The following is a 15,521-nucleotide window of genomic DNA, read 5'->3' on the forward strand; positions in this document are numbered from 1 at the left end:
GTTTGTATACAATGTTTTTCAAAAGCAAGTTCCTGACATTGTTTCAAACCTTGGCACCTCTTTCATTTTGGTTTCCTTGTGTTCCCATCCTATACATATGTTGTGGTTATAATATAAGCAAGGAGGCCAATGCAGTTATTGTACTATATGCAGGGTTTTCTGATGTAACAGTGACATTATGTGATTCTGTAAGCTCTTTGATGAAGGGAATGTGAAACATCTAGGTCAGGGGTGCCCAAAAGGTAGATCCCTACAGGTTTTCAATCTACAACTTCCATGATGCTTTGCATGCCTTTAAAATGGCAAAGCATCATGGGAGTTGTAGTTCCATAACATCTACAACAGTTCATAATGATCAGTAAAGATAAGGAAAAAAAAAATAGAATTAAGATCAAACTTTTATAAAAAAAAAAAAAAAAAAAAAAAAGTAAATTACCAGTATATAAAAAATTAAAAGGTGGACAGTACCATTAAAATATGTTTAAATGTACAAGAGTTTGCTATGTACAATTTAAAAAAAATAGATACCACGTACCTTAGGATGGAATTTGTTATAAATATGCATACAATTTCTTCTTACATTATAGCATTTAAAATAGATACAAGAGAAAAAGAAATATTGTTTTGTATTGGTAGTAGCTGGCCAGGAAGAACCCGGTGATTTAAATGTCTGTGTACCTTACAAATGTTCATCAACCAATATCATTAAAATATGTAGTCCTTTAGGTACACAAGTTGTTATAAACAGATGCCATTCCTGCTGACGGACAGCTGATGGACTCCATTTTCATCTATTGTAAGTGGTGTTTGGAACGCTCGATTCTGCACGTAATGTTCCAGGCCCTGTTTTGTCAGATAAAAAAAGGTTAGAAAACTGAATATAAAATACATTTGGCATTAGAGATATTTAAACAATGTATTTGTTTTTGAAAACACAGTTACTGATACAAGGATAAATCTAAATGCAATTTTGGAGTAGTAAAGTTTAAATTCCGTCTGCAGGGGCATGATCTGCACACCGCTAAAGTTGTTTTGGTGCACAGAGTGTTCCTTTAAATACCCGATGCTAGTATGGAATGTCCAGATAATGTGGACATTTTGAGTACTGTATATGGACTTGCCATAAAGAAGAGGGACTATGCAGACAGAGATAAAATAAATCTGTAAAATTGTTTGTCATATAAAACACCTCAGATCTATGAAGCAGTAATTCTCTATTTTTGAATAATGAAATTAACATTTTTTATTAGACACAGATGCATAGTTTACCTCTCCAGCGTAGGAGATCAAAGGTGAAATTTCACACTGAATTGGTAAGTCACCAACATCCTTCATGCTTGGGGAGAAATGACAAAACACATACATTAAGTAGATATCCATAATATTATATATACACACACACGTTAACATGTCATTTAGAGAAAGAGATCATCAAGTCCCTGGTCAAATGTCTGAGCAGTGTTCCCTCTAAAGATCTCAGCACATAAACAGATAACAAAACCTTATGGAGTGGTTTCACTTTGTGTTTCTTTTTATGTAATAAGTATTAAATCACTTTCAGTGCCGTTAGCTCAACTAGAGGGAACACTGGAGGTGGTTATTGGCAGTATTGAGAGATTGCAATCCGGTTGATATATGGTGAACTGAAAGTAAGGAAACACCCAGATAGCTGCAAGAATCTTACATTTTCAGCTGATTGACAAGATGACAAACAACTGCAAAACGTATAGAGGGAGATTTACCAATGCGATACAGGTGCTATTTGGGGTGCAAAGAACAAAATGCTTAGAAACATATGGGTTTCCAAGGCTATTGCTCCTTATTTGGCATTTTGCCCCATAATTGCACTTATTTTGCCTTTATAAATGTCCTCCTTATAGTCATTATCAAGCATTAAGTGTCAGATAATTGAGTGGTTCCTAATTTTGACTCACCCTAGATTATGTTTAATTAGTAGAAAACACATCAGATAAAATGATTTCTGATCTCAACAGGCTTGCTTTTACTCTAGTTTAAAGAGAATATTGAAATAAGCCTACAGAAGAAAAAAATGCACTTGAAATTTTTACAGCCCTTCTAATGAAAGACCCTATAAGCACTAACAACTTATGCTTTTGTGGGTTATATATATCACTGCAATCTTATTATGGTTAAGATTTTTAAGAGCTACGCTAGTTTTGCTTCTCTGGCTCTTTCACAGCATCTATAGGTCCATCAATAAAAGCACTAATGGAGCTTTCTGTAAGCCAAGAGTAGCTATGCTGCAGCAGCTATGAGCAGGGAGTTCCAGTCACATAGTCTGGTTAATGTTACTGTGGCCAAGTGATCAAAATAGATTTAAAGAAATACAAAGTTGTATTCTTAGCAATATAGTTCCCTCTGGACATCCCTTTGGCAGATAAAGGGCAAATCCCCCCTCCCCAAAAAACAAAAAACTTTCACTTACTCACCCAATTCCAGCGCCGATGTCCCTCGGTGCTCCGCCTCTTCCGATGTCACCAGACATAAGCAGCGAGTGCGTTAGGCCTTTCCCATGGGAAAATCTTTACTCAATGCTTTCTTATGGGGACTTAACTGATGCTGGAAGCCCTCATGTAGAGCGTCATGCATACCATCCCAGTAAATTTACAGTTAATGAAATGATATAGATAATTAAACATTTAACCTGGCAAGTTGAAATTCACTACTGTAGAGCATACTATGGCTTTCAGTGGCAAGTACTTTAGCAAATGGCTAGTAGGATATGACTACAAATTGTAAGACTTCCAAAGATATTCTGATTTGCTGAAATTACCCAGCAGTCAATCCAAAGAGCTAAATTTGTCATCTTACAAATCATGTAATTCTACAGATGCCAAATAAGGTATTTTTCATACTATACATATTTAAACTTAAAGGAATTTATATTTAGACATTGAGCCTTTATACACTATCACAGCAATGATTTATGTATACCTATATAATAGAGGGAAGACTGTTTAGTCAGCAGAACACATGCAAGAATATTTAGTATGTTTCAAATGCAGCCCCAACGGAGAATAAGACATCTTTATAAAAAGTACTGAAAAAGTAAAAAGGGATTACTGTGGCTTAAAAGGGCAGTCCACCACCAAGAAGGCATGTTAGTAGTAGACCCTGCACCATGCACCCATAGTTACTTGTTCTGGGTGTGATCCTGCGTAGGTCCATTCACTCGATTGGCATGGCTGTTTAAAATTAAACATGGCACAGAGTTTGGGTCATCAGCTTAGATACTTTAAGAAAAGCTCTTTAAAATCATTAGTTAAGTGATATGGCACAGTTAACTAAGCAAAAAAGTGTAATATCTTGCTCCTCTCTCTCTCAAGAGAAAACACAAAAATCAAATATTATATAAAAATATAAAAAGAATCCTTTGGGGTATGCACCAAGTGATCTTGATTTACTTGGCTTTTAATTCTTTAACTATGAGTACACGTAAGAGACAAAGAAGCACAGAGAAATAATACACCACAGGGTTTTTTGTAAGGAAGGACACATTTCTTAGGTGACAAATTCCCACTCACATAATATGGAGCTACAAACAAGCTCCAGTAACAGAAGTGTGCACAATGGTGTATTTAGGATTTGTACTGCCCTAGGAAGGACGGTGCTCAATGAAATAAAGCAATGGACCCAAGATATAGTCTTACTTTTTAGAGCAGTACCTAGAGGATCGTTAACAGCCAGCCTGCGTAATTTGCAGGTAGAAAAAAAGTGCAAGTAAAATATTGTATCCTATATCCAGTGCTTTATACCCCAAGTCTTGGACTGTGTCCCTTGGACTCTTATATTAATATAATATTCTATTAGTAGACGCAGACAGTTTTTTTTTTCCCCTCTTGCTGTACTTTGTTTTCTATTTTTCAAAGGATTGAGGGAACCCCCTGTGTTCATATATGTATTGCTGTGGAAGAATGAAAAGCTTGGAGTTGAAGGTACTAAAGGACTGAGAGCATCTAACAGCTGCCCAAAGGGTACCTTTCTGTTCATAAAATAGCAAGTACCTTCCAAAGTGATCTGCATCTCTCAAGTCTGATCAGCTGTGCCTGCAAGACTGTGTGTATTAAGAGATGTATGCCAGTTGCAAACTATTGAGGCACCATTCTATATAAAAAAAAAAAAAAAAAAAAAAAAAAAAAAAAAAAAAAAAAAACTTTGGGTGTAGCTCTTAATGCCAATATTACCTGGTTAAATACTCAAGTGTATACCTATTGCTGATCCTGATGTCATTATCTGGGTGAACAGTGATGGCCTGTCAAGAGGAAGGGAGTCAGTTTGACTGTGTGGTGCATGTATTAGAACTAAACCAGTGTATGATCCTACTGGGTGGAAGCCTATTTACCAGGATTGTATCATGGAAGGTGATGGAGGCAGTCTGCTTCTGTAGTGAGCTACAAGCCCTCACCTTTCCATGCACACATCATGTAGTTTTTTTTTATTTACACATATGGCCAGTAGATGCCGAGGTCATATCTGGCAATCACTATTCTATTCTGGAAATGTTGCTCTTTACTTCAGTTTTGTTTATACCCCACTTTCTCTAGATCAGCCGTGTAATTTTCACCTCATTTTCCCTTCACTTGTTTTATATCCTTATTGTAAAATGATGCAGTGTACATTAGCTACAAAAAAAAAACATAATCAACATCAAACTACATATTTGGTCTTGGAAATGATATTGAATTAAAATTATACTAGCATTTATATAGCATCAACAGAAAAGAGGTGAAGATGGTCTTGGCCATATATTACATTGTCATTGACTGCAAGTTGAGATAGAGATTATTTATTTACTCTCAAAATGTATAAAAGAAAAGTTACAAAATAAACAAAAACCCTCAACTAACAACCACCACACATACAGTGATCATTCAGTTTAAGCAAGGACCAATAGAAGACAGAAACATTGCAGACTGCTACAACTTGTTATATAACAAATATATAATATTTTAAATTCTCCTTCAATCTATACCAGGGTAGAAAACCTTAGGCACTGCAGATGTTGTGGACTACATTTTACCTAGTGTTTTGCCAGCATCAAGGCTGTAAGAGTATTATGGGAGATGTTGTCTACAAAAGATCTACAGGGTCAAAGGTTTGTAACCCGTGGTGCACATGCTAAGCACAAGACAGGATGATACTCACAGTGGGATAGCTGGGATTCGAGTCCCATTCTCATCAACAAAATGTCCACCGGCATTCAGAACCCAGCAATGATGCAGTGACATGAGAGCATGCCGGGCTGTACTCGGATTATCTTTACCGTTCTGGCTGTCTGCATTCTTCAGAGGTGAAAACTCTTCCTCGCGCAGCACCTCGAACACTACAAACTTACTGTAAGAATGGAGACCGTTAAAAATTGTGAGAAACAAAACAAACAAGTTTACAGAACATGCATAATAGTACTACCAACTCTTATTGTCATCTTAGCAACTTAGATGATACTTCACCAAAGCTCATGGTTTACTGAAAAGTCACTGCACAGTAAATATAAGTTAAGAGAGCAAAAAAATCAAAACACAAACACTTTGCGTTGACCGTATGTAAAAAGTTTCTGGTTTGACCCAAGAGGAAAGGAGTCCTCCATACGGACTTACTTGGCAAATTGAAAGATATCGAAGACAAATTTTTCCATCTTCACCCCATTAGGTTTATCTGGATGTATCAGACAACCGTGTGTATCCACATACGGGATTTTCTTTAGGGCCACGTGGTGTTGTAATTGAGGTTCATGAACCCTATAAAATATTTTACCATGTGTAAATTATAAGCATAGACTCAAATATGGTTAGAATATAAAGAATACTAAAGAAAGATAAAATGTAAAAGGATAACCGACTAAAACTCATTGACATGAATTAATAGACACATAAAATAAATGATATACCAGAGGTTGAACGAGAAGTATTTTTAAAGGGATTATGCATATGTAAGAGGTATAAATACGAGAAAAATAAATAAGTAGTACAGATTAATAAAGCCAACAATCAAAGCTGTATGCTGTATAAACACACAAGGAATTTGCCTATTTCTGATCTCTGCATGTTCTTGCTGTTCTATTAGCATAACATACAATTTATTATCACAGAGACCGCTTAGTGTGGTCATGTGAAATGTGTCCCTGTGCGGTCCATTATCTTGTCATAGGTGCTTTCCCAGACCACCTTCTTTGCAGCAGCGCCTCCTGGTGTCCTTCCCCAGTTTGGGACACGGACAGGCATGCCTCATTGATACGACGTGCATGCAATGGCATCACAAGGGCACCAATCCCTGCCCACTTATGGCTATAGAAACCCATTTTAGCTCTTGTACTGTGCTCTGTCATGGTTTCCATTTAGTGGTTAAGCGACAGTGCATTTTTTTCTTGTAGTATTCATTGGCTTTTCTAAACTGCTTGTTCATGGACTATTTTCCATTCTCTTGTCCCTGAACTTTGGCTTGTTATATTCGATCTCCTTAGCCTTGGCACTATTGTGCATTAAGTTCAGCCACTCTAAGACCCGGCAGTATGCATTCTCTGTTTTCTATTGACTTTTGTACTGTTAACTTGGGTTGGGCTATAGTTCATCATGACATTTAAGCTTATGCATTATTTACACCGTATAACCATAAAACAGTTTATAGGACTGCATTTAACCCTAAAACTATGAAATATACAGTGGTGCAGTGCCCAGTCATTCATGCGCCATCGCCACTCACCTTACTGACACAGGCCCATACAGGTCTAACCACTGTTTAGGTGTGCAGTGTGTAAGCCATCATGATACAAGTGTACTTTTAGAAACAATGACATCTTAGTACATAGTTGCATACTTCTAGTCAAACTGACTTATTAATTTTAATTGTCAGGTTGAAATCAAAGCACTAAAAGATATGGCAAAGTTTACATGTTATGCCATCAGACATGTACTAGAGGCACTTCCTAATGAAGAGTTTCAATAAAAAAAAAAAAAAAAAAAAAAAAACTTCACGTTAGGCATCGGCACACCAAGCACGAAGATGCTCAGAAATGTAAATCTGTCTCACAACATTGGGATAATCAAAATGGGCAGCAAAGCAATTGTCATTCCTAGATATGTTATGAATAAACATTCATTTGTAACATTAAGGTTCTTTAAAGCTGCATTCGACCTGAAGTGAATGTGTTCATCAAGATGGCTTTAGGCACACTGGTTTGAAAATGTAAAACCATAAATGTAAATTATTTATTAATAAATAAATCTCCTTACCCACAGTGTAATTCCAAAATAGATTTGCCCTACTGAATTTTTCTTTAATAGAAAAAGCGAACAATCTGTTACAAAGGTTTGCTACCCACCAAGACCCTTTTAAAATTATTTTTCCTGACAGTCTTAAGCACCCATATGGTTTGTTGGTAACACAAATAAACTACTTACTCCACCACTTTCTGTAGGAAATGTCGAGTGAAGAGGTGGTTGGCGATGTTGCCTGCATTGTACATGAGTCGGCCATCAGCACTTCGTTTCTGGGCAGTGGCAAGTGAAATTTCACTATATTCCACTACCTGGTACAAACCATCTACACGGCAAACCACCCCAACTGGCTCTGTGGGGTTCATCTTTTCAACGACCTGTAAGAAAAATTGAAAGTTATGGTTGGCCATGCCAATCCTGCAGTGATAAACAACCCAGAGTGTATGGCTTCAAAGATGGAATATGTGCATTAAAACAGTTCACTATATTGCATATGTATGGTTAATCTGTGCATCTAGCCAAGTGGTGAAGGCTGTAAGACTTAAAATTGTGGATATGCAATACATTTATAGTTCTTTTAATTCTCCTGATATTCCTTTGTTTGTACCACTGTGCACCTAAAATGCTTGCTTGGTTTCTTCAAAGTCAAACTAACAAACTGCTTATGGTTGTTAATATGGATTAAGTTAAAGGAGCCAATGTTTGGAATCTTTCACAGCCTTGGTACCCACGTATGTTAATATTTTAGACCTCCCAAGGTGTTATGCACTCGTTATATGCAGCAGCCATGGGAAGAACCTAAAGCAAGGTATACTGCCAGGAAAAATACAATGCATAGTTTTACAGAACATGCTTCAAGAGCCTACAGAATACATTTTGAACAATGTGCAAAATTATGCATTTCTCTCCTGGGAAAGGACACGTTGATAGATCAAACGGTCGTTTATCATCCAAGGATTTGCTCATAAGATAATTTGGTCTCTACGATCTTAAAGAAAATCCCCCCTCATTCAGTTTGAGTAGTTAAGATTGTATTTTTATGAAATAGTTAGAATTCACAGAGCCCCTTTAAATAAATACCAAACATCCATTAGATCTACAATAATTACGACTGCCCCAACTGTTTACCTTCGCTCCACAATCGGCTTCTTTCTCAACACAGAAACCAATAAACACAGGGTCTGCTACTTTCACCAAGATATTGTCTACACAGTATACGTGGATGTATTCCACTCCTCTCTGTTCCATATCCTTCAGTATACCATGTGCTCCTAATGCTCTGTACAAACCGCCATTACCATCTGCAGAAAAAGATAGTAGCTTGGTTATGACGTCACATGGCAGTGATAAGCAAACATTGGCTTCCCAGCAGATGTTTAAATGTAACTCTCACAATCATCAGCAAGCAACTATAGCATGGGAGTTTTAGATCAACACCATACAATGCATTAGCTTTAAAAAGCTGACCTGGAGCCATAGATAGCTTGTGCTTTTCCTCCATGAGAATCTTTCCCTCGAAGCTCATAGCTGGCAGCATGCCCTGCTGAAAAAGAATGATATTCTCTTCCTTCAGCCCAAAATACTGATGTTTCTGAAAGAATTCCCGTGTGGATTCCATGGTACGTCCACTAGTCATGATGTACCTATCATGAAAAATACAAGAGACCAATTTAGCTTTACTATTAAAAAAATATATAGTGCAGATGCAGGCAACCTTCGGCACTCCAGATGCTGTGGACTACACCTCCCATAATGCTGGAAAAGCATAAGGGCAGATGTGCTCCACAATATATGGAGTGCTGAAGATATTCCCCTGGTGTAATGCATAAACATCACAAACAAGTTGAGAGAAAAGAAAAAAAAAAAAAATGGCCACCCATGTTCCAATTGCAAACTTGTCAGGACTGAATTTCCACTTGCCAATGGGTAGTGGGCGAGAGAAAAATTAGGAGCCTTGGATGAGAGAAATCAAGGGGAACTCTGCTCACCAAGGAATTGTGCATTGCAGTCCATATCGCTCCTTTGCCAATTTCTGCAATTTAAGGATGCGTTCAGCTTGGATCTGAAAGAGGCATTTGAGAGAGGGAAGACCCACATCATACATTCCTTTTGGGTATGATACCCCCAAACGAGTCCCTTGTCCTCCAGCGAGCAACAAAACGGCCACTTTACCATTCGAGATCTGCTTAAAGCCTGGACAAGAAAAAAAAAAAAAAAAGAGGAAAAATAAAAGTGCAAATGAGAAAATGTTCCATAGAAAAACCAAACACTACCAAACAGTGAAATATTTACGTACTTGCGTATAAAAAACATATTGTAGGGGCCTCCAGCAAGGCAACATCACCTACACAATCTCAAAACCTCTTTGACTTACTATGCCAAGGCCAAAAAAAAAAAAAAAAAAAAAAAACTCTGTGTTACCAAATACTTCTAGACATAGACCGACCCACCAAACAACCATACATGCTCAGATGGGAGAGGGAGCTGAACTGCGACCTCGAGACTGCGAAATGGACAAGGGCCATGACTTTAGTTAAGCGAGCGACACGGTGCTTAGACCACGTAGAATCAGCCTACAAGATATGGATGCAGTGGTATTACACGCCACACAGGCTGGCCCAAATTTACCCAGGGGTGCAGAGTGGCTGCTGGCGCTGCAACCACCAAGTGGGAAACACGAGCCACATATTCTGGTACTGCCAGGCACTTGACCAATACTGGCAACAAATTCAAGACCTAATCCAGACTAAAATAGGTAAACGCATACCACTCAAACCAGAACACTACCTGCTTCCCATGTTACCCGGAGACCTTACAGCCTACGAAGCTGTGCTGGTCACCCACATAACCCTAGCCGCCAAAACATGCATAGCTGCTCTGTGGAAAACCACGGCGGTCCCTGATGTACAGGCAGTACTTGCTAAAGTGGACCTTACGAAACAGTACGAGCAGATGGCACATACAATAGGTGGAACACTAGAACACTATACCAGGACCTGGTCGAAATGGTGATATAGGTAGTGGCACCAACATGTCTCGCTATACCCTATCAAGCTGTTTAGAGTAAGAGCATCTCACCCCCCCTCCCATATTGTATCCTCCTCCCAGTTAACCCCCTCCAACCCCCCCCCCCACGCACAAAAAGGCTTACATAGCAATACCGAGTCCCAAACCACAGGATGTAGTGTAGGGCAAATACTCGACCAGCCTACAGGACACATAAATAGGCTAAAGTAAAAGGACAACGGTACTGCATGCATACCTGTTACCTGTCCGACCCACCCCAAAGGTGAGCGGAAGACGCTAGCTGGGTACGGCGCCCCCCCCAGGTCTCTGGGGGATACCACATGGTGGCATGATACCACACTGTAGAGCGTTCCCAGCTTACCAGGTTTCCCTAAGCGGGGCATTACTCACTACTCATAACAAAGTCATAGATGTCAACTTAAGACAATTTGTACCGCTGCAGCACGATTATGATGTTAAATGCTGCTGAAAGCTGTCATTACCTTGCATATCGATGTCCTTATGTACCAACTGTCGATTATGTTATGCCTGATATTGTGTCAATCCAACACCTTTTCATCTCAATAAAAATGAAACATTTATAAAAAAAAAAAAAAAAAAAGAAAAACCAAACACATGGAAGGGATGCATGGCAAGGTTGCATATAACTACTGTGACAATTTGTGTCATTTAAACATAACTGGGCTGCAGTCATGATGTTCTACAATCCAATTGGTGCATTAAAAGCGGAGGGTTAAATTGTGCCCTTGGAGCATATTACGAGTCCAAAAACTTTCTGCACTAATTGTGTGCTGTTCACGATAGGGAAAGAAAAATAATACATGTTGTCAGTAATATTTTTAATGTGATCAATTGTTACACAATCAGGAAACAACTTTAAGTACAATTTTAGGTCTAATTTGTTTTTATTTTTGCCTGCCAGATAATATGCCACATACACCTATATGTTAATGAAGAGATGAAGTCACAATACTTTACATTAACACACAGAATGGGTTACACAAATTTTATCAATTTGGCCATTAGAACACAAAAATTACAAGCTTTGTTCTTTATATGCATGCAAGTCTCTCTTGGAATTAGCTTTTTATGTAAATATAGAGAGTGCAATCGTGACATAACTACCATACACCATGAACTGCTCTTGGTGTAGGTAAACAATGAGAGTTACGACAGCTGGACACCTTAGTCTGTCAGCAAACCAGAAATTCCTGTAATAGAGCTGTATATATTTTTTCAGTTTACTGAAACTAGATGTTATACAATACATGGAAAGGTAAATAAACCCCTCCATTTCTAATATGCTACAGGGACAAGTTATACTATGAGCAAATCAATGTCTACATGAGAAGTGTGCCAAGGTGTATTACATAGGGGATAGTTCACTCCTACAAACCAATAATCCTTTAGTCATTGAGAACATGCTACTTTTAATAGAGGTAGCTGTCACTTTGACAGTTATTTATCCCAGTAAGGGCTACTAAAGGAACAGTGTAGGCACCCTGACCACTTCAGCTCATTGAAGTGGTTTGGGTACAGTGTCCCTATTGTCCTTAGTGCTGCAATACTAAACATTGCAGTTCCAGAGAAAGTGCAATGTTTACATTGTAGCTCTAAGTCAGCCTCTAGTACAGGTCTATCAGACAGCCACTAGAGGGCTTCCTGGTTTGAAACAGACCTTTGGTCCGGTATCTGACGCTGGACGTCCTCACGCTCTGCAGGTCAGATTTTCCCCTATAGGAAAGCATTGATTCAACACATGCACATTAGAGTGCGCTCGTCGCGGGACAGGGTAGCTTTCACCCAGCGCCTATGTCCCTCAGGTCAGGTACCGGGGAGAGGTGGAGCAATAGCGACAGGAATACAGCATTGCCTGGTCCTATAGTATCCTTTAAGTGGTCTATACAGATTAATTATGCAACATTTCCTATGATTCCACAAGAGCACACCAGCAATGATGCAGAGTTGGCCAAAGAGCTATAAGTTGCTCTTCTGTTTTGAGTCGTGTGTCAATCTATGGCAAAGAAACGAAATCATATCTGGCAGTGTACTAATGTGTAAAGACTTTACAAACACTGAGCAAAATATAATAAATGCACTGTGCTACTACAGTAAAGGATGTGGTGTATCAGCTTATCGGAGGCTTGCACTTGTAACTTCAATTTCACTACAACTCATTGATATTTATTCACCAAATACTGACTTGTAGTTAACTGGAGACACGTATGACACGCACGCACGCACACGCACGCACGCACACGCACGCACACGCACACACGCACACACACACATACACGCATACACACATACACGCATACACACATACACACATACACACATACACACATACATACATACACACATACATACATACATACATACATACACACACGGATCACTATAGGGTCAGGAACACAAACATGTATTCCTGACCCTATAATAGTGTTAAAACCATAATCTAGCCGCCCCCCCCCCCTCCTCATACCTCCATAAATATAGAAAAATCTTACTTATTCAAGCCTGAAGCTGTAACTCTGCATGCTGTTTGACTCAGAAAAACCAAGCAGTCTGCTGACATCAGAAGTGGTAGCCTGATCCAATCACAATGCTTCCCCATAGGATTGGCTGAGACTGACAAGGAGGAGGAGCCAAACAGCATCTCCTCAGAGATGAATTGAATCAGTGAATCTCTATGAGGAAAGTTCAGTGTCTGCATGCAGAGGGAGGAGACACTGAATGTTTGGATGCATTTTAGGCAGCCATGACCCAGGAAGGATCTCTAATAGCCATCTGAGGAGTGGCCAGTGAAGTGATCACTAGGCTGTAATGTAAACACTGCATTTTCTCTGAAAAGACAGTGTTTACAGAAAAAAAACCTGAAGGTAATGATTCTACTCACCAGAACAAATTCAATAAAATATAGTTGTTCTGGGGACTATAGTGTCCCTTTAAGTACATTTAAAAAAAAAAAAAGTCAGGAAATTATGTGAACATAAGCTTTTCTTTTTAATTTCAAAACAGAAGCAGATACCCAATTCATAGATCCTATGTTTAATGGAATCCATAAATGATGTATGATCACTACACAATAGGCTAAAGCTCATGTATAAATAAAAGTACCTCGAGTCTCCCAGTCCTGAAGATGCTCTCCATCTCTTGTAACACTCCCAAGAACATCTCGGGGCACAGCTTCCATTCTGGCATCTACTTTCTCTTGATTCGGTGAGACAGAGAACCCATCCATAGCATTGTGAAAGAAGTTATTTAGCTCTCTAACATCCAAACTCTGAAGATCCTCCAGAAGGGTGGTTTGTTGTTCCAAAGATAGATCATCCCAGAACTGCAAAACATGGTCCTGGCCAGCCTCAGACAGGGAACGGCGAAGGGTAGCCACATCCATTATCACAGGAAATATCAGAACAGCAACCCTTCAAAAACCAAGGACAATGAAAACAGAATATTAATGGAACCTATACGAACAGAATATTGAAACAAATGTTGTTTACATGAGATATAATAGATTCATCCAAACAAACTTTACTAGTCCATCTGCTAATTCATTTATGTCCTTGCATACCATCATCCCGGATCCCTCATTTCTTTCATTTATTTCAAATGTTAGATTAGGGGTGATTAAATATTGATTGGTTACCTCGTCTGGACGGTTTCACTCAAAGCTCAGTCAACTAAGGTAACTCAAGGTATTTAAGGTTAGTTATCCATTGGTTTTATTTTAAAAGCTTACTTACTATCCCTGTTTACCATACTCATTTATAAGTAGTCATAGAACCTTATATAGCCAAAGCATAGAACCATAGCTATTGTAGAACCATGATGCACTGTACCATAGGAATTGAAAACATACAAAAGCTGAAGCTCAATCCTTAGGCAATCCCTGCTAACTGACCTAAACCAGTGATTCTCTCCTGCTTTTGTGGAATACATTTCCAATCACACTCAACCAGCAACCTGGCTGAGCATTATGGCAAACCTAATCTACAGCAGCTCTAAGAGTCCCCAAATTTACTGTAAAACTATCGAAATCCAATACCCCTTCACTGTACCCCAGAGCAAGCTCCCCAGAGAGTCAGAGTCCCCTGTAAGACAGCCCACACCTCACCTAGAGTGACCAGAAGGGAATCACGTTCTCACAGGAAATTGTAGAACTACAAACCCTATGATGCTTGGCCAGCCTTGAGGGAAGAGTTCAACTTGAGCTGCAGATATGCCTCTTGCCCTCTTAGCCTTTTCATTGCTCTACCCATGGGCTTGCCATATTGCACCCTACACATGACGTGGTAATCTAAACAAGCACTCCGCCCATTCACCTAAAACACAGTTTATTTCCAGATTACTGCAGCCTCACCTTCCGCGACAATTCACTCTCACACTCCCTATGCCTCCTGCGGCTTCTTTATATAGGCTAGCGCATCTGACCACGCCCATAAAAAAAAGCTACAGGTCCAGTTTCCATGGTACCACTATTGACGTTCGGCAGCCATCTTGGGATTGGAAAGGCGTTCACGCATTACATCAAACGTTCTCAATGTGGCACTGAGGGCAGTGGCGGGAAGGCGTTTGGCTATTGGCCTTCGGGTTGCTGACGTCAAAGAACGACTACCAATGAATGTCATGCGTTTCCCGGACACTGGGCGCTCCGTCTGCAGCGTGGCATGTTGTGACAGTGAGGAAGTGTGTGTGGAGAGAAGGGGCGGGGCCTCGAGGCACACGTCTTCTCTGCATTCAGGGCAATCTGTGTATGATTAATATAGTGATCCGGGGAGGGGAGGGCCGCCTTGTGCTGCTCAGTATGCAGACACCTAGTGACCGATACAGGACAGAGCAGTTTGGGGAATAGCTTCATACAAACGCCCATGTGAGGCCACTTTGACACCAGTTCAGGGATTTCCCATGTAGATAGTGCATTTCTCAGAGGTGTGATGGAAACAATAGGGGGGGAGGGGGTATAGCTCACTCTGGGTATATAATATGGCAGCATGTTAGCACAATATTAATTTTGCCAGAAATAGTAAATTATCTTAAAATTCCTGCGAGAATTACCAGAAATTTAAAATGCTTTTCCTATTTCAGGCGAAACTTAGCTGAACATGAAAATATTCTCCAAGTCAGCTATGCTTTCAGTTTGGCTACTTTGGCTTTAAGTTGGTGTGAAGAAATCACAAAGTTATTTCGGCTATTTTATTTGATTTCATTCGGTAGTTGTAACTACCGAACAGAGACCACCCCCCTGGCTCATTA

The 15,521-nt window shown here is 39.4% G+C and overlaps 1 protein-coding gene across 2 annotated transcripts; it reads right to left on the bottom strand.

The window, feature by feature from the left end:
• Positions 1-451: 451 nt before the first annotated feature.
• On the bottom strand, positions 452-14,740 carry UAP1 (UDP-N-acetylglucosamine pyrophosphorylase 1). 2 transcript variants are annotated; one of them, XM_063426154.1, is made up of 11 exons: positions 14,629-14,740; positions 13,383-13,690; positions 9,224-9,428; positions 8,703-8,878; positions 8,364-8,536; positions 7,419-7,612; positions 5,619-5,759; positions 5,167-5,355; positions 3,159-3,206; positions 1,270-1,336; positions 452-843 (listed from the first exon to the last, which is right to left on the bottom strand). In XM_063426154.1, the coding sequence occupies exons 1-11, from the start codon at positions 14,706-14,708 to the stop codon at positions 739-741; spliced, it is 1,686 nt and encodes a 561-aa protein (XP_063282224.1). In that variant the 5' UTR covers positions 14,709-14,740; the 3' UTR covers positions 452-738. The 2 variants fall into 2 exon arrangements, with proteins under 2 accessions (XP_063282224.1, XP_063282225.1); XM_063426155.1 differs by lacking the exon at positions 14,629-14,740 and adding an exon at positions 14,383-14,494.
• Between the last annotated feature and the right edge of the window lie 781 nt (positions 14,741-15,521).

This window comes from Pelobates fuscus, chromosome 7 (genome assembly GCF_036172605.1).
Source record: "Pelobates fuscus isolate aPelFus1 chromosome 7, aPelFus1.pri, whole genome shotgun sequence".
Lineage (NCBI taxonomy): Eukaryota > Metazoa > Chordata > Amphibia > Anura > Pelobatidae > Pelobates > Pelobates fuscus.